Here is a 23,306-nt window from a genome sequence, read left to right on the forward strand (position 1 = left end):
GACTGGAAAAAGGCGCTGAAGGGAGCGGGGCCGCGCCGATCGATGCGGTGCCTCACGGCGAGCCCCGCCGAGCAGCCGTCGCTTTGCCGCTGCGGTGCGTGAGGGAGCTCGCGGGGAGCGCTGGGGGCCTGCAGGCGCTGAGGGAGGGCAGCCCGGGGGAGGGGGCGGGCAGCGGTCGGGGTGCGGGGCGGCGGCGTGAGGAGAGGGCGGGAAGCGGGGTCCCGGCTTCTGTCAGTCAGTCACAGCCCCGGGGCCCGTCAGTCGGCGGCACGGGCTCCTGTCAGCCCTGGGCCCATGTTAGTCAGCGCCCCGCGTCCCTGTCAGCCCCGGTGCCAGCCCGGCCGCCGAGAGGAGCGGCGGCGCCTCGCGGAGGGGCGCAGACCCGCGGAGCCGGGTGAAAAAAAGCGGGGCTGCGGTGGATAAAAGCGGCGCTGGATTTTTTTTTATATATTTAAAATTTATTTTTGCCTGTGATCTCCGGTCGAATATCGGCGTAACAAAGTGGAGTGAAATAAACAAACATTCTTCGGTTTTGTCTTTACGAGGCGGAGCGCCGCGTTCCGCGCAGGACTCGTAGCAGCGGGCTCACCGAGTGCCCTGCTGGGGCTGCGGGGCGGCGATGCACGGCCGCGGCAGGAGCTGCCTCCACGTTCCCCCGTTGCCTCCACGGGCGCTGCCCCGGCGGGCCGGCACGCCGCTTCGGGCCGGGAAGCGTGTGCAAGGCACCGGCTGTTGCCCGCGGTGACCGCCGCAGCTGCTGCTCCTCACGGCGGCGGCGGGTCCGGGGCGGGCACCGCTCCTCCGCCACTGGGGGGCGCTGCGGCGGCGTCGCTGCCGAGGGCGGCGCTCAGGCCCCTCTCGGTAGCCGTGAGCGGGGCTTAGCCCAGAGGCCACGCCCCGCGTGCCCTCAGCGGGTTCGCGCCAGGGGCTGGGAAGGGTCCCTGAGGCGGCGACTCGTGAGGGGAGAGCCCGGCCCCGAGGGGGAAAGGGCGGTTGTGAGGGGAGAGCCCAGCCCGGAGGGCACTGAGGAAGGCTGGTCTAGTCCCCTGGTTCTCCAGCGTTCCTCCACAAGCACACCGAGCTGTTAGGTTCTGGCTCGCTGCCACTAAGGGGTTTTGTCCAGAAGACCTCTGGTCGGCTGCAGTGAGGTGTTTTTTATTTTATTTTGTTTGTTTGTTTGTTTTTTCCTGTTTTTTCCCCAACTTCAGCCTCACTTGTAGAAATTTACACTACGGATCTCATGTTTGCAAGTAGATGGCTGGTTGGTTATAAGTCCAGGTGGTCTCACAGTCCTACTTGCTCTGAGGCCTCTGGCAGGTGGGAGGCGCTGTGTGTACAGAAGGTTTTGCTGGAGCTGGCAGGAATTTGCCGTTTTCTTAATTTTTATCTTTTTGAAGGCAGTGGAGTCCAGTAGTTTAAAACCAAAGTGAGAAATCAGTTCGGACAGGTACTGATTTTCTACCCCTAGACTCTCACTGGGGAACGTAATTTCCAGTCGTCTCCATTTTCTACCATCTTTCCAGCACAGCTTTAGCTAGGCACAGTTGCTGGCTTAGGATCCAAACATTTGTGCCTGTCTGTTAGCAACGGTCTGTGTCAGCACGCTATTGTTCAGGTCAGCAAGGCAGTGCAGATGGATGCTTTTCGTATTATACACCTAGAAATGCACAATTTGTATGCAGGTTGGGTGAGATGAATTCCTGTCCTTCTTCAGAGTGCATTTGCCATAAATCCATTTGATGGATTCATCACAAATAACAAGAACTATTTTTTTTTTTTTTTGTCCAAAGCTAACAAAGAGCATTCCAGTGCAGCAAGTACATTTATTCACTGCAGACTTGGAACTGTAGCAAAATGGAGAAATCCCAAAGCAGGTAAGTAATAATAGGATGCTGTCTTGTTAAAGACCTTGGCTACTTTTTTTTTTTTTTTTTTTTCCTCATTATGACATTCTATGCATTCCATGGGATAGCAGAAAGTTATGGTCTCCATGGAATGTTATTAACCAGAACGTGTTCCTCTTCTAAATAAATAATAATTAAACAACAACAACAAAAACAAAAGGATGACTTTGTGGGGGTTTACATTATCGTAACACTGTAGTATATATAAAAAAATTTCCTTGATCCTTATACTTTAATACGAACATGTTTTATCAAAACTTGATTACTTGCCTTTGGAACAGCTCAGAATGTTTTAGAGGCAATTTGACCTAGTAGACATGTACAAAACCTTAGTCTGAAAACTACTTAACATAATTTTACACGACCCTTAAACCCTGTCCTTCAAGGTGCATACAGTTGCCTTTACTGCACATCTTTACGTGCAGAGAATTCTTTTGTCTTCCTAGATGGGGCCTACCTCTTTCAGAAAATATTCAAACAATATTTTATAGGAGCAGAAGGATTTCTGTCTCTTACAAAATACAGGTTACTTTCTTTTGTTGGTTTTGTTTTATCTCCTTGCAGCTGGGTAGAACAAGGCAAAAATATTGTTTCCTACTAGGAGGTTTTAACTAATAAACCATTGGAAACTGAGTTGTTTGTTTGTTTTCAGTGATTTATTCTTCATGCTGTGAATAGTTGTTCTGTTAACTCCTGAATTAGCGTGGATTGTTCCAATAACTTTGTGGAAACAAGATCTTTTTTTTTTTTTTTTTTTTTTTTTCCTGACTGTAGCCATGTTTTTTCTAGCTCAGTTCAGCCAGTTACTAGGGTGAGATTTGAGACTGTTCTATTCTGTTGCCTGTTATGGAATTCAAGAATGTGTTTGTAGTTCTAATGTGCAAATTTTCAGGGTGGTGGCAGTATTTGTTTTGGGAAAGAAACTTCAATACAACTAGTCCAGCAAGTTTTATCTGGTTAGATTTTTTTTATTGTTCTTGTTTTCAGGAAATAATGGAGACAAAATACTTAGAATTCATAAAAACATAAGTTATTTTTCAGATCAGAAGTACACGTGAAAGTAAACTGTATTATGGGTAAATATGCTTAATTTTGCTTTTTTAAGGATGGATTTATGAAAATGGGAAGAATATTTTTTAAAGAATAAACACGTTTAGCTCAAATATAAGCAAGGCTAAGAAATAGCTCCTAGTAATAGTGAAGTACATGTAAGTCAATTTCCAGTTAAAATGATCATTGCGAAATTCTCACTTCAGTTCCCTAGTCCTCAAGACAGTTTTTTAGCTATAGACAGACAAGCTTCATATGCTCAAGAATAAAAAGGCAGAAAAACACTTTCAAAACTTTCTGCAAAGGCCTTAATTTTTATTGTATACACACACGGGAGAGGAAGCACAAATGTGTTTTAGTACCTTTTCATTTCAATTTTAGAGGAAATGAATTGTCTGTATGTCGATTACACTGATTTGTCTTACTGTTCATCCTGGGGAAATGGCCTTAACATTCCAGACATGAGGATAGTGAAAAATGCCTGACAAAGAGACAATATACATGTTTTAACATTGTGTAGCCGTTAACTTCTATATGCGATTGTACACATTTTAATAAATTAATATATTGAAATAATTCAGTTATTGTAACTTTACACAAAATATTTCTTCTTTTTCTTTAAGATTAAAATGCCTCAAGGTGCATGAAATCCAACTGCTACCTAGGCCTGAAATACATGCAGTTGGGCAATCCATTGCTTCCCAGCCTGCCGGACAGTTTCAGGACAGAGGTCATTACTCTCTGCATCAAGCTGGGTATACCTGGAATCAAGGAAGAAAGTTAAAAGAATTCCAGAGCAGGTGATAAGTACATTACATATCTTTCACTGAATGGAGCAGGGGTGCGGGTCACACCTGAAGAAGTTTGGGTTTAGTAGTACAAGTGAAGGCTAAGGCAAAGGTTTTATTCACAGGTCTGTCAGGCAGTTCTGAAGATGTCTTGTGGTAACGTGAGGACATGTATTAGCTCAGATTTCCTAAATTTTTTGTTTTCTAATATAAACAATGACTGTTTTACATTGTGTGTTACTTGAGGACTGCCAGGTATAATAACTTGGTCTTGCTCTCCTCTTGTGTTTCTTTATTTTCTTTATATTTTTTTATTTTCTGTTTCTTTATATATTTTTATTTTATTTTTTATTTATGTTTTTTATTTCTTGTTTGTTGAAGGAATCTTGACAAAGATGAGATGGTAATTGTTTGGAGATCAAAAGCCTAGTACTTTGTTGAACAAATGGAGCTGATGTAGCAGCTCAGGCTTGCTGAAAGAGGAAGGCCCTCTTCGTGGCTGTGCACTTTAATCGCTGTGTCAGCTTTCGTGCTTATGGAGCCACCTGTGAAGCAATTAACTCTTAAATCCATTTGAAAAAAAAAAAAGAGTGGTAGTTATCATAGTCATAGATGAGTAAGTTGAACAGAACTGGAGAAGCAGAACTGCTGCGGGGGAGGTGGAAAGAAGGAACATCTCCCTGTTTCAGGGGTAAACATTAGATTGGTTCACTGTTCTGGAAATGTGTCTGACACAGCTGGTTGACCAGAGAAATAGTAGTGTTACCTCTTCTAATCATGAAAAAGGCACCCCAGTTAATCAGCAGGCTGCTATTCAGTATCACTGAGTGTAACTGGGCTGCTTGAAAGTATCTTGTCAGCCTAGGTTTCCTAGGCAATTGTGTTACTGTCCTCATCATGTTTGTTGAGTAGACCTGTTACAGGTACTAATTTCATGATGTAGATATTTTGTATATGCATTTGATCTCTGTAAAGTCAGACCCTTATTGTTTTTACTGAAACTATCATAAAAGTTTGTATTTTTACTGTTGCCTGGGAGTTAACAGTGGTAGAGTCCAAGGATGCTAAACTTTTCTTATATTCCAGATACCTAGAAAGGAAGTTCTTTTATCTGTGGTCAAAAAAGACATTTGGACAAGTTCTTCCGTCCAGTGCAAGGTAGATGAAGTTCCAGAAATTGAGATTTTTTTTTGTATGGTTTAGTACTGTAATATTGGGTTAAGAGACTAGTGGCTGTCAAGAAAATCGTTGGGTGTCTTTTAAAATCATTTGAAGGTTTCCTTTGAATACTCCTCTTGCTCCTGTTTTTGTTTGTTTGTTTTAATAATTGTGGTTAAACTTCACTAAATGTATTCAGAAGACCTGTAGTTGTCTTGATGAAGTTGAACTGTATGTGCATACAAATGATAGCGTATGAATGTGACACATGCTTTGAATGTAATGATTTTTCAAATTTATAAATAATCTGGAACACAAATAGATCTTGATCTTCAGTTCATTTCACTGTTTGCAGTGTTGTTCTTAATGTGTGTATCTGTATATGTTTTGCCATGCTTTGCATCTGACTTCAAAATACCTGTGGCAGATGATTCATTTTTGTTGTTAGTGTTCAGCTACTAAAAATTAACACTTTGATACTGTTTTCTGCTTTAGTTTTAATTTGCGTGTTCATTCTTGTTTTACCACACCCTTGGGAACTGAGGCAGTTACCAGTGGAAAGACCTGCATTTGTTTCAGTCAGAGTAAGATTGGGCCCTTTGTTGCCCAGTTTCATTGTACTCTGTTAAAAGTATTCTGACTTGTCTGCCTTACTTTGTATCCCATATACTGAATTTGCATTACTTGCAGTTGCATTACTTGCTTTGGCTGTGTAAATTCAGGACTTTTTTTTTTTTTTTTAGAATGAGTGGAAATATATTTTCTAAAGTTCGGAAAGGAATATAAGCAATAATTAATTGCCTTTTTAGATTCAGGAGTTGCCAGTTTCCATACCTTTATTTACAATGTTCTATTAGTGCACTGAGTAAAAAATAAATGTATAGCTCATTCCTTTCTTTTATTTCTTCTTTTTCTTTCTTTTTTTTTTTCCTGCTTGAGTGCTTGGAATGACTTAGCAACTTGGGGTAGGTAGCTATGAATTGCAGCTTGAGAGGATTTGTATGTGTTTCCCTGACAAACATTGAGGTATTCTGGACCTAATCCTGTTGATATTATAGGCGAGACCAATTTCATGAAGTTAGTCTGGGTTTCTTGTATGCTTTTTGTTTGTTCGCTTATGTGTTTTGTGGGTCCTTCCATTTTCCTTCTCTCCATCCAAAATACAAACAGTTGAGGAAATTTTGGAAAGCATTCATACTCCAGCTGATGAGACTTCCATGCTTGTAAAATGTTGGTCAGGTCGTTTTGACCAAATGGAAAAATGTTTCAGAGAATATTTAAAAATAAAAAAGTAAATTGCTTGAATAATAGATGAGAACCCTTATTTTTAGTTAAAGAGAATTTTATCCTCTGAGATAAGTGATCAAAATCCTAATTCCATCATATTGATTCTCTTCTGCCTGAATTTTTAGTTGTTCACAGTTCACTTGAAATATAACATCACTTCTTACCTGGTCAGGTGTGGTAATTAAATTTGGGTGTAGAAGTAGAGGCTGTTCTTCTGAGGTTGGAGGCCATATGTGACTTGTAAATCCATTTTGTGTGTTAGCATCCATGCAGAAGGAGAAGGTAAATAAACAGACAAATAGCATCATTTTTGGCATGGATAATGTGCAACTTCCTGAAGTATTTTTTAAGCTTATTTAAGTGTTCTTTGGGAAGGTGTTAAATTTGGGATGACTTGAGATCAGTATGCTGCTTCTAAGAACACAGTGGAAATACCAAAGCATTATAAAATCTGCAAGCAGCTTTTGTATTTATTTTGTTATGTAAAATATTTTATGTTAAAACAACTAAGACCAAAATTGGCAAGGAAAATATTTCCATTGTTTAGTATTTAGAGCCAATGAACTGATTGTTTCTTGTCATACTTAGAGTCTTGGAATAGGGTGTCACAGTAGAGTAGCACACAATTAGATGTTCTTAGGCTAATCAGACAAAATGAGAATCTGCATTGAACCTGGAAACATGTTTGAAGTTTCCCATGTCCAAATCTTTCACCTGCCTAGATGCTTTTATGACCAGAAGATTCTTCAAAAAATGTTCAGAGTGTGGAAGGAGCGGTGGCCTGTTTGTAGAGAAAGGAAGTTGATTCTCAGAGCTGACAGCCATTACAGGTTTGTGAAATTGCTTTCTGTTACTGAGTGTATATAGCTATATGAGAAATTTTCCATAGGTTCTGAAGAAGTTAATACCGAGGAGCGATTAATATCGTAAAATGATAGCTCTAGGTCAAGAGCAGTGTCTTTTTTTTTTAAAAAAAAAATATTCTCCCCCCCCCCCCTCCCTTTTTGTTTTCCTTAGGATGCAGTATACATTTCTTATCCAGCATATCTTTAGTGCAGCTGAACTTAAAAGAGTCCTACTTTCTGGCATTGATAGCTGTTACATCAAATGGCTTTTTTTTAATTATTATTATTTTTCAGGCACTTACTCCACAATTTGATATTCAAGGCTTGGAGAGCTTATGTATGCCAGCAACAGGGAAAGAGGAAGAAATACTATGTTGCAGAGTCTCATGGTAGGTATAGAAGGGAGATAACTACTTTATTTGGGGACATGCTGAGTGAGGTAGGAGTTTCCAAGGGAAATGTTTGCACAGAATCTCTGTCCCTTCCACCTGTTTGTGCGTTTAACTCCCCTGCCCTATGAAAGTGTAATGTGTTTAGGTACAGTTGGTTGTCTGTCTAAAACTGTTGGGGGGGGGGGGGGTTCTTTTTGATGCACCACTGTGTAGCTATGTAGCTAGTTAGGGGGATCAGTGAATAAGCTTAAGGGCCTCTCCATCTGGTCTTAATTGCATTTTTGTGTTTGTTTTTAACTTTATCACAATATGTGTTCAAATATATAGATTTGAATAGAATGCGTTATTAGAATTCTCCATCAACTGTGCCTATAGATCCTGATTCCTCATGGTATAAACATAGCCACACGTATTTTACCTGTATTCACTATTCCTTCCAGCTTCTGCCATGTAGTTGAAAAGAAACCCAAGCTTTGGAAGTGCTCTTAGTCTTACGTAGCTCATTTCTTCTGTGTTGGATTTGTCCTGCTGGTGAAGTTGCCTATACTGGTTGTAACTTCCTTCAGTTTCAGGAAATATCAATTTCCATGAAAGGGAAGATGACTCCCTTTTAAAGATGATACCATGATTTTGTTCTGTGTTGATTTACAAAATAAATTAACTGGTCTCTTTGCATATGAATGTTGCCTTGGAATATTATATATTCTAGCATCATTGGAGGCAAACTGATGGACTTTCTAGACTAATGTAATTGCAGAAGCAGCTGTGTGTTACTTAGTCAAAATGAGAGAAAAGTGACCTGTTTTAAGACGGGTCAAAACTCGATTTACCAGATCACAAAGAAATTTTCCAAATAAAAAAGTATTTTTTGAGGAATAAAATTGAAGTAGTATAAAATCAGTGACATTTTTGATGATTTCTAATAACTTTGTTTCACTGATACCAGTTCTGACAAGCCAGACTTACATGAGGCAGGGCAGTGCACTGATGAATTGTGACTGTGTGACTGGCTTGCTAAACAAACTTGGCTTGTTTCTGGTTGAGTTCTCTGTGATGTGGGAATAACTTGAAAAGTTACTGATGAATTTTTTTTTGAACTAACCAAAGAGAATCCTGCAATTCTCATTTAAGAAGATTGTTATGCTGAATATTGTTATCCAATTATACATCCTGTCAGAACCGAAGACAAAGCAATGCTGTACAGAATCACAGAATTTTCTAGGTTGGAAGAGACCTCAAGATCATCAAGTCCAACCTCTGACCTAACACTAACAGTCCCCACTAAACCATATCCCTAAGCTCTACATCTAAACGTCTTTTAAAGACCTCCAGGGATGGTGACTCCACCACTTCCCTGGGCAGCCCGTTCCAGTGCCTCACAACCCTTTCGGTAAAGAAGTTCTTCCTAACATCCAACCTAAAACTCCCCTGGTGCAACTTAAGCCCATTCCTCCTCATCCTGTCACCAGGCACGTGGGAGAACAGACCAACCCCCACCTCGCTACAGCCTCCCTTGAGGTACCTGTAGAGAGTGATAAGGTCACCCCTGAGCCTCCTTTTCTCCAGGCTGAACAAGCCCAGCTCCCTCAGCCACTCCTCATAAGACTTGTTCTCCAGGACCCTCACCAGCTTCGTAGCCCTTCTCTGGACTCGCTCGAGCACCTCGATGTCCTTCTTGTAGCGAGGGGCCCAAAACTGAACACAGTACTCGAGGTGCAGCCTCACCAGAGCCGAGTACAGGGGGACGATCACCTCCCTGGCCCTGCTGGCCACACTGTTTCTTATGCAGGCCAGGATGCTGTTGGCCTTCTTGGCCACCTGAGCACACTGCTGGCTCATATTCAGCCGACTATCAACCATCACTCCCAGGTCCTTCTCTGCCTGGCAGCTCTCCAACCACTCATCTCCCAGCCTGTAGCTCTGATAATTCACACTGCTCTGAACAAGTGGCATGATCCTATCGATGTTTCAGATATTCTTGTTCATTTGACTCCCTTTGCTGAGGGTGGATGGTTGCGGCTGACTTTGGTGGCTGTCATTTTAGGGTTTCCCACGAGGTGTCACTGCAGGCCGGGGGGACTGGAGCTCGACAGCAGATAGTATTACAGGGTGCTTAAAAATGCCAGATTGTTGCATGAACTTAAGATGCTGTAATTTTTTTGTTTGTTTGTTTTGCACAGAAAAGAAGCAAAAACTGCTCAGGACCTGGCAGCATTGGCTGATTTATGTTGATGTTCGAAGGACAAAACAAAGTATGCACACTGTGGCACTGGCATTCAGGGAAAGAAGCTGTTTGCGGTAAGAGTGGAATGAAAACAGACAGGGAGGCACTGACCACAAGGCTGTGTTTTTTACCCCGTGTTCTGTGATCTTTTCCTACAGTGGCTTTGTTTCATGTTTGATTTTTACTTGAATTCTTCTAGTATGCCTATAGACTGTGTATTTAAAAGGTGGTTATTCATCCGTTTTCCAGTGAGAGGAAGGTGTTTTCTTGCACAAAGCTATGGAACCTGCTTTTGAATGTCTGTAACATTGCTTTGGCAGCATCTCATGGGCGGTGTGGAGAAGACGATGCTATCAGAACCATGCTGGACGTAAAATGAATGTTTTGGCTCTGCAGCATTGGGCCCAGAGTCTACAGTTTCGAGTAAGTCCTAGGAACTCCTGCTGCTACCATTTCTAATGTTTAAATTGCACACAGATGTGACTAATACATTGAGATCAATTAAAAAAATTGATTTCTAATGGGAAGAGTGTGAAAGCATCAAACAAAACACAAAAACGAAAAAAAAAAAAAAAAAAAAGGAAAAATGTTTGCTATGGAAATTCTTTGTCTCTCTACCTTTTCTACACTGATGCTGCTTTGGGTATTTGAATGCATTGGAGTGAGAGGGCAGGCTATAAATGTAGGAGGAATGTCAGGGTATAAAATCAGCCTCCTAAAGGATGGAGGTCAGGGTCCATGGTTTACTTGGGAAACCTCATTGCTCATGGCTTCCACTCTTGTACTTATGGAGAATTCTTTGTTCTACTTCTCTAAAGTTGTCTGTTCCCCTTTCCCCCCTTGTTGGCCTCCCTCAATTGTCCTGTCAGGCTTGGTTGCAGTGGCGAGAGCTGTATTTATACATCCAGAATGACAAGCAGAAGGAGACTAAGGCGGTAACTCACTATCTGCACGTGGAATTGAAGAAAAGCATGGAAGCATGGCTGGGATACGTAGAACTCCACAGAGCAAAGAAATGTCAGAATGGTGAGTGACAATGGTGAGTTAGAGCAGATTAGGGCTCAGCCCCCTTGCTTAGGGCACAGCAGTGTTTATTCTAACAGACACTGCGGTGCTTCTTGTTGCTGCTGTCCCAAGAGATGGTGAGGTCCAACTTGGGCTGTACATTGCTACAGGCCTGGCTAGCTGAGGTTCTGTACTAAACTGTGAGGAAGATCACCTGCTTTCCGTGTGATTTAAAATAAAATGCTTTACTGTTTCCTTGATGAAAGCTCACACATTGCAGATTATGTTCTAAGATGTGTGAGAAGGATGTATTTGGGGCTATTATCAGTCAATCTGTGTGAAGAATTTCTTGGTAATCAGACAAATGGCAGCTCCTATAGGATGGTAAAGATTATTACACCAGTTCTTTTGTTTCTCCCTTGAAATCAATGGGACAAGTTCAGACATTTGTATGAATGCCTTTTGATTGGTGGTAGTGGAAAGACTTCAGCTTGGCTACCAGGACACTAGTAACAGCAGAATGCTGAAATGTGAGCTTGTGTATATTGAACAAGTGGCACAGTGGCACTTGTTAAATCAAGGGAAACTCATTTCCCTTCTTGAATCAGTACAATATATTTCTGCTTTAAAACTGCCTTTGTGATCAAAAAGAAGAATGTAGCCCATAGCTGAGTGTTAACTGAATTCTTACCACTGTTTTCCAGTGCTAGGAGCTTCTGTTGCTTCAGAACCTGAAATAAATGAGTCCAGGACAGGATAATTCATGAGTAATTTGTGTTTGTTTTCTAGAGCTAGCGCAAGAGCATCACCAAGGCAGGATAGTCCGTCAATGTTTCTCAAATTGGCAGCAGTCATGGGAGTGCAGGAGAAGAGCACATGCTCACCAAAAGGAGATCGAAAAACTGTCAGCGAGGATTGCTTTATGGAGAGCTTTTGCACGCTGGAAGCATTGTATCCATTTTCTATTGAGTTGCTAGCATTACTGAGGTTAAGAGCAGGTTAAAAGCATTACTGCAGTGGGAGGATCTGGTTAATAAGCAGGAATATCATATAATAGCATGGCTAACAAACGTATCATTAGAAGGATGCATGTAAGGCTGTATTAACAATTAATAAAACTTGCAATCATCGTATGTTAGCCTTTTGATAGTGCCTGGAGGAGAAAAATCTGCCTGCATGTGATAAAAAACCTGTCATACTGTCAGCATAAGTTACAATGAGATTGATTTTTATACTGTTCTTGTGTCAGAATTTTTCTTGAGCTGTCCTGTTGGCTACTACAGAACAGTGAATCAGAAATGTGTTGTGTTAAGCCTGCAAAATCTAAAACTTGACTGTAATCAAAATATCTCCCTGCAAATAACAGTGCAGGAAATTCAAATATTGAAGTACATCTAGAAGAAGATGTAGTTCCCTTCTGTGGGAGGAGGTTATGTATTTATTAGGATGGGTGTTTGTGCGAAAGATGCTTTAACTCAGTAATAGATGTTGTACTGTGTGTGGAAGAGACCCAGCACTGGGAGCTGGCTGAAAAACATCACAGGCATCATCTGCTGGTAAGAGCACCGTTATGTCGGGTGGAAGAGGTTGTGGAGAGAATTCAAATACTTGACTGGCATTGTGCCATGAACACTAACAATGGTGCACAATGGTTAAGTGGGGGATGTTTTCTGCCATGGTGAGTTTCCAAATCAGGTTTTCAAATTCCAGATGTTACAGAATGCCAGTTCAATCCAGATGGGGAAGTTAGTTGTCTTGCAGTAAAAGCCCAGGAATGTGGAGGGGACTTTTAGTTTAGCTAGAGAAGTGATGATTTGTGAGAGGAGATCAATACGTGGTTTTGTTGATGACAGATTGTAAGTTTTAGATATTGCAAGGAGTAGCATCAAATGTAGTTTGTCTGTAATATGCAGCCAGTTCTAAACTGATGAGTGCTTGCTGACTTGGATTTTTTGAAAGTTGTATGCATTTCTTTCTGTTACAGAAACTTGGGCTTAAGGGTCTTCAGCAGAATGTCATGAGCACTCGTCTTCAGCAAATGAGAAAAAATCTGTCATACCGTCAGTATCAGATTACAGTGAGTTTGCCTTTGTACTGTTCTTGTGTCAGAGTTTTTCTTGAGCTGTCCTATTGGTGTCTACTTCCAGCTACAAAATATTTCTTATTAAATCAGTGGCTTTGTTTCTAAATGCTAATAGCCACAGAAAATTTCTTGCCTAAGTCAACTGTCAATCTTAGGTATGTTATTTTAGCTTTCTGATTTTAATGTTTATCATGACTTTATTTTGCCAAAACAAATTATAGCAGCTCATAGAAGTTTGTGTTATGAAGCAGTACAACCAGCTACAACAATGGTTGCCTGCTGCATGCAGTTTTCATAGGACACTTAATCTCTCTTTGCATTCTTCTCCTTCCTTTTATAGCTGTGTTTTTCATATCTTTGTTGTTCCGTTTCAGGTGCTGCAGAAGTTCTGGAACCTTTGGAAGTCCCGTCTGGAAGAGAAGGAGGAAGAACAACAGCAGGCCTTAACATCCTTGGCTCATGCACGTTACCGGTATGCAGAGAAATATTCATATAAGTTTATACAAATGTGGGATTTGTGAGCCTTTGGTTCAGTTTTAAAATCTGCTAATACCTTTAGGAGCATGATCTTGATGCAAATTGCTCTCATGTTTTCTGTGAATAATAGACAGTTGATAGCTCCTGCTTCTCTCTGAAGTGTGAGGGGGAGATGGAATAAGCCTAGCTATGAGACTTAATACTGGATACAGAAACTGGAAGTTGTCCTGGTAAGACCAGTAGGTAGGCAGAGCTCAGAATTCTTGCTGCCACTTTACTTTGGGAGATTTTCTGATTTTTTGATTTTGATTTTTTGGATGAAGCTTAGCAGGGGAGAGCGAGACCTTTACCAGACAGGTCTGTGTTACTCAGTGCAGCATGCTTGTACAGTGCACAGATCCTGAAGCTAGAGCTGAAACTGAATACATTTCAACCACAGTATTGTGGTGTTGCTCTCAAGCAAATGAAACCTACTGAGATATCCCCGAGTGAGCATGTTAGTGCAATAAGCCTCATAGGTTTGCTTGGTTTAAATGAGGTGCAGGGTAATAAGGGAATGAAGGGAAGCCTTGCTGTGCTATGCATGCTTATAGGTGATGTTCTTTAGCTGTTTAGCACACCTCATGTTCAAAAAGACATTTGATTTTTCTACAGTTCAGAGAACTACCTTGTGGCCTAATCAGAATCTTCCACACCATCAAATCTCTTATCTCATTTCTTCTAATCCTACCATCAGGGTTGACTGAAAGTTGTAAAACTTCCTTTATTAAGAGAGACAAATATTACAGGGGAAAGTGATATACTTGGTTCTGAGTGAGAGTTGATTCATGTTTAATTTTCAGGGCATCGTTATTGCACAAATCTCTCAAGCTGTGGCTAGAGAATGTCAAGTGGAGAAAGTTCAGGCAGGTGTGGGGTCTCCCTAGTGTTTCAGTAGATTTTACTGATAGTGGTTTTGCTGAGCATTGGTTATTGGACACAGTCTGCTACCATCTTTCTCTGAATCCTCTACTGACAGCTTGCTTTTATCATGCTCTGCAGGGCCGGTGATGGTAATGTCATCTGAGCATCTGAGTCTAGAGGAATAATTGTAATTTGATTGTACTGGCTTTTATGTTAGACTGCTTCAAAGTAGCCCCTTCAGTTGCAAGATTCAGAGTGGAGCTTGGCATCTAACTTGGAGTGGATAACGGTGTTGCACATCATTTGGCTTGGTTTTGGGGAGGAAAGGTTAAAAGGACTGAAATTACAAATAGTTTTGCAATTTAGTCAGTTAAAGAAAATAGAAAAATGATTTTCTGCTGGTCTGTTGTTGGTCAAGTGTCGCTTTTTATTTTTTTGTGCATTTTTATATTTTTGTACATTTTTAAATTTTTATTTTCTTTAGCAACTACTTGGATAGTTTATTCTAATTCTTCCATGCTGGAATAACTGATCACTAGGCATTGTCTCTTTACCCAATGCAGTGTTGGTTTTGAATTCAGGACCTCTCTTATAGTTCATGAGCATAGCAATGTTCATAATCCCTATGCATAGCTGGATTACATGAGCCACTGAATATCCAAACGAAATGATTACAAGCTACTTGTATCATCTGTTGTTGCATTAATGAGGCACAGGTTATTTTGAAAATGCATTCATGACTTCTCTCAGGGAAGGAAAGACAATGTTAGAATCAAACCCATAAAGACAAATGTCTGTAATCTATTCTGAACTAACTAGGGTTATTTATTTCAGATAGTGTTGTCCTAAATCCCTTAGGAAATAGAGACTGTGGAAATCTTCTGAAAAGGAGTCAGGCTGGTTGCACCTCTTTAGAGACAATAAGTCAAAACTAATAGACAGTTGGGGAATAAAATCTTGGCTGACTTTCAGGCATGGAAGTAGGTTAAGAGCTGTGAACAACACTGGAGAGAGATGAAAAAATGTTACTGTTGTTCCACACAGACTTATGATTGTTCTTATGAAATTAGTTTGTTATGCATGGTGTTTTGGGCTGTTTCAATGAGTCTTTAATAAACTATAGGTTTTGTAAGATTCACTTAGGTTGCCTGATGAAAATAGAAATGCTCCTTGTAAAGAGTTCTTCAGGAGTCTTAGCTGCTGGTTCTTAACTTGTGGAAAAATGTTTGCTTGATGTCTTGACTTCAGGATTGCTTTGGTTTTATTCTGAGGTCAATGAAGAAATATTACTCTTGTTACCTACCTTACAGTCAGTTGCAGTATGTGCAGCTGGATTCAATATGAAACAAATAATATGTACCTGTAAACTTTAATTTTGGCTCCAAGACCAGTGTGATACTCATAGGAATAGAACCCAAACTCACAATGACAATACTGATTGTTTCACAAGTGTGGTCTTGCGCCAAAATAAATCAGTTACAATTGCTAGAGTTACTCCAGTTTTAAGTTAGCAAGATTCCCAGTAATTTCACACTGCAGCTTCCGAGTTGCTTGCTGATTCTGCTGTCTATTGAAGTAAATGGATGCCATGGGTTCTCATCACCTCTTTAAAATTCAGCCATTAGCCTTTGTCTCAGGGTAATGATATATCTTACTGATTACTTTTATGGAGCCTCAGACACACCCAGCAATCCTAAGATTGTGCATTTGTTCATTGTGGAAATCAGAGGGGGATGGAAATACTGATGGAGAGAAAGAAATGTTCATCTTTTTTAGGACTCCTTAAAGACCTTACCTTGGCTTGTATTCTTAGCCTTGGATTTAGTCCGAACCCTTCAGTTAGGGGTCACAACTTCTCATGCTATTAAACCCTATCTCCCATTTTCTGTATTAGAAAACAGTTTTTTTTTCTTCTCTTGGAATGGTTATGTTTGGAAACATCCTTAGAATGAATCTCCTCCTCGGACACTCTCCTGCATAAACTGGGAGGGGATTTTTTTATATATATTTTTAACATTGAATCTTCTTTTCTAGTAGACTTGGGAGCTTACAGCTTTCATTTGCAGAGGTCAGTCACACCTTCTGTTTTAGGTTGCTGTGTTTCTGTCAGAAGTCTGGTTTCACAATTGAAAAACAAGCTGCAGGAAGCTTGGTTTTCAGTGGATATTGGCTTGCTTTTTGGGAGAGTCACAAGTAGGTTTGGGGAGCATTTCTGCAAGCAAGTGGGAAATTTTCCACCCTGTGTTAGAGTGCAGCAGTGGTGCGTTAGCTTATCTTCTGCAGACAAGGAGAGAGAGAAGGCTGAAAGTCCCAGGAGGATAAGCTCAGTGAAAATGTGTTGTAGCATGAAATTACTGCAGTGTAATTGATGCCTCTCTCACCAGGGAGAGGATGAATAAATACATGGTTCAAAGGTTTCATTGATTCTGTAGCTGTACCTTGATTCCGTAAGCCAGAAATATTTTTGCGTGCAATCTTTTCTCTTTACAAGAGTACAAATGAATTCTTATTTCCTGAACATGGAATTGTAAGAATCGTGTTCCTTGTTCAGAGGTCTGGGGCTGCTTTTCAGCCAGATCTAAGTAAAACTTTCATGACAGTTTGCTAGAACTCAACTTCCCTGTTGATTTTTGATGCACATATGTGTTGTTTCATAAGTCAGTGCCCCAGCTGCTGCATCTGGTGATCAGGAGATACCCCAGAAGAGCCATCAGTTGAGATTTGTGACCATCTGCAGATCAAAGACGCTCTTGTTGGCAGCTACTTGTACCCTCTAGAAAGACTCAGTTAACTCATGTTGTTTACCATAAATTTGAAATGAGCTGTAATAGCTACCTAATAAAAATTATCTGCTAAGAGTCCAGAATGTATTTTGAGCTAACTAGAGAAGGGCTGGGACTCGCTGACAATCTAATTAGTATACCTACATGACTGAGTTTTAGAAATAACAGATGCAGTTTTGAGTGGCTGTTAGTTCTACTAAACTAACTCAAACTTCTGGACTACGACACTTCTACCATGCGTGTTCTGTGTGAGTGTGTAGTTCTTAATCACAAATACGTATTTATTGCAACTTTGGGATATTATTTGATAATAAGACTTGTTCATCCCTGGGAGGGAGGCAGGCTAGAAAGGAAGGATTATCTCCATCTAGGGAAAAAAAAAAAAAAAAAGCTTTGATAATGATGGCAACTAACTTGGCCTTGTTTATAAAAAGGTTTGGGTAGAATTCATTCAGTGCTGATGCTAGACCACTATACTTTTTATTATTTGTTGTCATAACATTTTTCAAGTCCTATTACAATGTTTGTTTTTCTTTATTAAAAAGAAAAAGGAAAAAAGAGTGGTATCTTCAAAATATTTCCAGGGGAAGAGGGAGCAGACTATAATGGAGGAGAAGTAAAGGGTTATTACATGTTTTTGTATGTTTGTAAGTAAAATAAATTAATTGGTCAGTAGTTGGAATGATCTTTTGAATGATCTGAACAAAAGCAGAGTTGTAATAATTTCAATAAATGCATTTAGTCTTGTCCCATGTGTTTGATTTCAGGAGACTTTTTTTTTATTATTATTATTTTTAAACCCAGAGACTTACAGAGACACAGAGCTGCCTGATTTCTAGCTAGCATGAGTTAGAAAATGAACTATTTAAGTTGTAGATGGTTTGGTCTTTTGAAATTCATAAAGTAAGTTGTCTGAAGGAATTATCTTCTGTACTGATACTCTCTTTGCTTGCAGAAAGATGTTGATGAGACGGGTATTTGACATGTGGTTGTTGAAGGCGTGCAAGCAGCAAGAATACAGAATGGAAGAGAAGAAGGTAAAAGTAATTCTTTTACCTGGTCTTGCTCAGGAAATAGAGGGGATAATTTCTTAGTCACTGTTTGTGAACATCAGTTAATGTGAGATGGGCTTTGATGTTGTAAATACCTTTTTCAATGGTGGTGAATCAAATTAGGGGACATACTGCAACCAATATTTACTAAATCACCATTTTAAGTTAAGCTGCTTATTAATAAATAGAATCCAATTGTTCTTGTTAGCAGATACTATTCATGCTATTCATTCTCTTAGTGTATGTATATGCTCTCATTCTGCTTCATAGTTACCTGATTGAAACAATAAAGAGGAGTCACCCCAGCTAGTTCCCCACCCTAGCTGTAAGTACAGGGTTGTGCATACACAGTAGTGGCTTCTAGGTAGGTGTCCAGGAAGTCCCTCAAGGGGTCTATCATTTCCTAAGGTGTATATATAATCCTGTAGTTTTTTATATATCAACCACTGCCTTATTTTATGTGGTGAGTTGCACAACTCGTAGTCAATGGTAGTGTGTGCTGGTGGCCTTGTGGAGATAGGGCTGGATCTTGGTGTTCTGAGTTTATCTGCTCATACATATTCAACAGGACTTGTTTCCTGAGCTTATCCGTTCTTGGGAGTCTTTCACATGCTGCTTATCAGCTTCTGTGTTTCCTCGTTGGTCTTCTGTTTTCTGGTAACAGTTTCTCCATCCACATACATAGAAATGTGTAGAACACTGTTCACACAAGCTCACAGCAAAGGGACTTTGATGTGTCCGTTGTTGTTCAAAATAAAAAAGATGAAAACACATGGGGGACAGTTCTATGCCTGTCAACTTTGAAGAATTGTCTTCTGTTGTTTGCAGCTGGCTTGTGTCACAAATTCATTGCCACCTTCTCTCCATTATAGGCTGTATTTCATTTTGAAAGGCAACTGCTGGTTTGCTTCTGGTGCATCTGGTGTAGAAGAACAGCTGCACGTCTGGAAGAGCAAAAGGGGTTGGCTCGTGCAAGAGATCACTATGGGGACCTGCTGCTCCTAAAGGCTTTCTGTCTGTGGAAACAAAAAACTCAGGAGAGAAAAATGGAGTAAGAGCTTTTTTTAAAGGGAGAATTACTTGGATTAGCCTTGTGGTAGCCCACTTTTGACAAAGCAGCATTTAATTCTTATTCACTGACTCCTTTTTTGTGCTTTAGATTCTACTGGTTTGTCTTTTACTTAGTAGATTGAAAATAGCAAGCATGGACATGTCTGTGCTAGAGGTGTCTAGTAATATGGATTGTATTGGAGGAAAAATAATTCAATTATTTTTCCCATAGGAGGCTCAAGGAGAGCCAAGCCCTAAGATTTCACTATTCAAAGTGTCTGCAGCAGTCTTGGAACAAGTGGAGAAAGGTGAGAGAGTTAACATATGGGTAAATGCTTGAAATCAGATTGCTTGTACCCCTTAAAGGAAATGGTTGATTTTAAATACTAGTCATTCCTAAGTTTTCCTCTCTTGCCAGGTGGATAAAATCAGTTCAGTGTGGCTGGAATAGGAATTGTGTAGGGAATAAAGGGAGTTTGTCTTGTTCACTTGCCTAGGGATAGTGAGAATGGAACTAGAGCTTTGGAGATTTATCTGAGAATGTAACCAGCATCAGTGCAGCAAGTCTGTGGTATATGGCTTGTAGTTATGCACAGGTCATAGCAGGCAATACCAGATGGCATTTCACTTTTATGCCATCTCTTGCCACGACATGATGTAGCAAATGCATCTTCGAGAGGGTTCCTGAAAAAGGATAGGGAAAAAAGGCCTCAACTAGCCCTTTTGAGAGGAATAGCAGAGTGCAGCACTAGTTTGAAAACTTTTCATAGGAAGAGAAAGAATTGCTGTTTCACCAGAGATTAGGAATGATTCTTTTCCCTCTACTCTTTGCCATTGCTGGATTTCCTTCCATCACATACCTATCTAATCTGTGTTTTTTTTTTTTTTCTCCATGTAGTATGTGGGACATCGGTGTGAGAAATGGACAAAGCTGGTGCAAGCAGACATGCACTATCAGCACACACTACTGAGCAAGACATTGGCAGCCTGGAAGGTAAGAGAGAATGCCCTTTTCTTTGTGGAACTTGTCTGTGTGTGCTGAAATGACAAATAACAAGCTGCTATATTGTTTCACTCCGGGTGCTTATGCACCAAGTGTGCAAGTAGAATGGAAGCTATTGTATCTGGGTATTGTTCTTTGGAGCAAAATTAGCAGTGTCATCTTGTGGTGTTGGTGAATGATAAATAATAGCATTAACGAGTATAGAATGACTACACATCTCAGAAAAACTGCATTTGATTCCAGTAGCTGGAGCTTTTTTTTTTTTTTTCTTTGAAGCTGCTGTTAAGAGTTTCCAGATACCTTCTCTCCTCAAAGGTCTCAGCAGTTTAGGAAATCTCACCTCTCATTGCTTCTCTTACAGAGTTATCAACATAACATTCAGTGCATTCTACACCAAGTAGCTGAAAAGGAGAAACAGCACACTAGACTACTGCTGCGGTAAGGCCGTATTTCCTTAAGCAGCATGAGAGAGAAGTGCCTACATTGCATTCAAATTACTCTGTTGCTTTTGCTGCCACCTGTGTAAAATTTTGAACATTTGGTGGTGGGAACTGTCTACTCTGCATTGCTATTTCTGTGCTGGTCAACTAACTAAAAGAATTCAGCTTCTTACTGAATCACCATCTGTTTTGCTTTAACTTTTTTTTTTTTTTTTAAACTGCCTCATTGACTTTACCTATTGCACATGCCAGACTTTATCTGTGTTTAGCCCCATGAGAGACTCAAGACAGCAAACTATGTCATTCCTTGCAGTGCATAGATTCTGACTGCTGTAATATTAAAGCAGCCTGGAACATGTAGAGGCTTTCTTCCGTTATAGTAAGGAGAATGATTAAGGTTAAGTCACTGTATATTGGTTGTAGTTGCTTTAATTTTAACTACTTTTTTTTTTGTGTGTGTTATACAGCTTGAGCCACTTGGAGAGTCTGGCTTACCTTAAGATGCTAGATTTAAGGTTGTATTCTGCTTTTGCACTGCCTTCTGTTTTCTCTCAGCAGAAACGTGAACTGATTCACAAGTCTGATTTTATAGAGGCAGCTGGTTTTGGTTACCCTGTGAGTGGGAAGGTACCAGACGAACAAGTGAGAGTAATTCTTAATGTTTTCTGTTTTGTTTTGTTTTCATTTTGCCTACAGACAACTTTTGAATAAATGGAGAGAAAATGCCCTTTCCCTTATCTGTGAAGCTAAGGCAACTGCTCGAGCAGAAGCACACTACAGGAGAGTAATCCTGTCAAAGGTATGTTCCGTATAGCAGATACTAAGGTCTGTATGAATACTGGCTTAGGCAGGGGTCAGGTAATGCAATTAGAAGGACCAAAAACTTAATTTAAGAGCAACGATCAAGAAAAGTCTTGGAAGTTGGGAGATCCAAACTCCCAGTCCCACATCCTACAGACATCTCTGAAACAGTTGTCTCTTAATGAGCTCATGGTTTTTCTTCTTACTTTCCTTCTCCATATTTCATTGAAAGGGAAAAACAGTCTGATACAGCATAGTAGTATTATCTATGGGTGGGACAGAAAAGATTGCCTGCAAAATGCCAGGGGCACCCTCTGAAGTACTGCTGTATTTCTTTTTTTTTTTTTTTTTTTAGGAAATTTGCACCACTTTTCTGAGCCTAATGTGGAAAATGATTGTGGTGTCAAGAATGTGGTACTTGTAAAGGATGTAGTAATGTCAGTCTGTATCCTGTCTCTTGTTTGCATCGTACCTTTAGGTGTTTCTACAGTGGAGGTATGCTGCCTTACTACAAATGCATTACCGTCAGCAGAAGGTGACAGCTGTGATGGAGGCCAGAAAACATTTGGATGTGGGTGAGCTGATGGGAATATTAAACTCTCAAAAGACTTAGCTATCTGCGTAAGAACCTTAGAATGATGTGGCTTAGCAGGGCAGTCTTTTGTATCATCTGTGCAGATGACTGGATATTAAGCCTACATGGACAAGCCTCATTGAACAGCAAATGACCTGGGACTCCAGTGTTCTATTGAAGGCTTCTTCTGTGACTTTTGCCTCTCTTTTGGTTCCCTGTCTATATAATAGATGATAACACTTCTTTTCTCAAGGGAATTTCCCATTACTAACATTGAGAAGCTGAGACATCTCTGATCTGAGGGTCATGAAAGTAATCTTACCAATTATTGCCTCGATCTTTCTCAAGTAATTAATATGGAAAGGCCCTCAAACTCTGCCAACGTTTTCATGAGTTCATGTAAACAATGTGGCTGATGGCTCTGAAGCACAAAGATGGCAAATGATTTCTGAAATATTATAAAGAGTGTCAGTGATATCAGGGAAGACTTGCAAGTCAAGGCTAGCTGTTTGATACCTGAAACGCTCCACTTCCCTTCTTTCTAATGCTGAGTACAGTCAGTGTGAGGTATTGCCAAAACAATCTGGAAGGGCAGCTGATCACTAGATACTCTGAGATTAATAGTGTCTCTTTCATGGTAGTATGGTAGTTAATTTCTCTTCTCCTGATAGTGCGTTTACAGACCCTGTTTCTTCACTGGAAGGAATTTACTAGGGAGTCTCTGATGCTGAGGGCTCAGCAGCACAGGGCAGTGCAGCACCACCAGCAGCACCTGCTGCAGAAGTACATGGAAAAATGGAAGAAATACCATCAGCAGTGCATTGGGAAAATGGTGAGAAGGATCAGCAACCTCCCCAGCCAGACACCCAGGGTGGGAAGTTGCTGGTGTAGAGGAGCCAGTCATGTTTCCTAGCGATGGGAATAGTAGTCTTGGCTGAGGAGGAGCATGAGAGCATTGTGCATTGAGGAAGAAGGAACATGTTTGTGCCTTGCCTGAAGAAGTTTCAATTAGAACTAACAGACTTAACAGGAGATGACAAGTCAGGCTTGCCACGTGTGGGATTATTTACTGTTAATGAAATCTTTGTGGGCTCATGGATATTTGCAGATGGGGTTACACCACAGAGCACCTGGATATTGAGAGTGGCTGGCCTCAAGAGAACAAAGGGTAGTAAAGGCTGTTTAGTATCTGTTCTGATCTAATAGCGTTTGGCTCACATAAATGGGGTTTGACTGTGAGCACCTCTCTGTTTTGTTTGTCTTACAGCTGCTACAGAGAAAGGCAGATCAGCTAATGACTGATAGACTTTGCTCTACTTCCTTCTCCTGCTGGAAGACACGGGTAAGGAATAGTCCTCTGGGTTAAGTATATAGCTGCTTGCTGATGCTTACCCCTTCTTCTCCTTCATATTCCATTTACATGAGGACCAAACAAAACTATTTAAATGTTCTCTGGATTTTTGGTTCCACTAGCACAAGAGATACCT

At 40.5% G+C, this 23,306-nt stretch overlaps 1 protein-coding gene across 1 annotated transcript in view; it reads left to right on the plus strand.

Annotated features, from left to right (window-relative positions):
- Nucleotides 1–258: 258 nt before the first annotated feature.
- Nucleotides 259–23,306, plus strand: part of SFI1 (SFI1 centrin binding protein) — a 29,205-nt gene continuing 6,157 nt past the window's right edge. Inside the window, 22 exon segments of the mRNA XM_035340260.1 lie at nucleotides 259–394; nucleotides 1,791–1,874; nucleotides 3,578–3,754; nucleotides 4,829–4,900; nucleotides 6,910–7,017; nucleotides 7,327–7,421; nucleotides 9,605–9,722; nucleotides 9,969–10,071; nucleotides 10,518–10,674; nucleotides 11,443–11,604; nucleotides 12,139–12,209; nucleotides 12,638–12,730; nucleotides 13,111–13,208; nucleotides 17,855–17,936; nucleotides 18,824–19,002; nucleotides 19,234–19,309; nucleotides 19,900–19,995; nucleotides 20,366–20,442; nucleotides 21,141–21,243; nucleotides 21,724–21,820; nucleotides 22,491–22,651; nucleotides 23,087–23,161. Of these exon segments, the coding sequence (XP_035196151.1) occupies nucleotides 1,855–1,874; nucleotides 3,578–3,754; nucleotides 4,829–4,900; nucleotides 6,910–7,017; nucleotides 7,327–7,421; nucleotides 9,605–9,722; nucleotides 9,969–10,071; nucleotides 10,518–10,674; nucleotides 11,443–11,604; nucleotides 12,139–12,209; nucleotides 12,638–12,730; nucleotides 13,111–13,208; nucleotides 17,855–17,936; nucleotides 18,824–19,002; nucleotides 19,234–19,309; nucleotides 19,900–19,995; nucleotides 20,366–20,442; nucleotides 21,141–21,243; nucleotides 21,724–21,820; nucleotides 22,491–22,651; nucleotides 23,087–23,161 (2,220 nt within the window). The 5' untranslated portion in view covers nucleotides 259–394; nucleotides 1,791–1,854.

The sequence above is a fragment of the Oxyura jamaicensis genome, chromosome 15, assembly GCF_011077185.1.
Source record: "Oxyura jamaicensis isolate SHBP4307 breed ruddy duck chromosome 15, BPBGC_Ojam_1.0, whole genome shotgun sequence".
NCBI lineage: Eukaryota > Metazoa > Chordata > Aves > Anseriformes > Anatidae > Oxyura > Oxyura jamaicensis.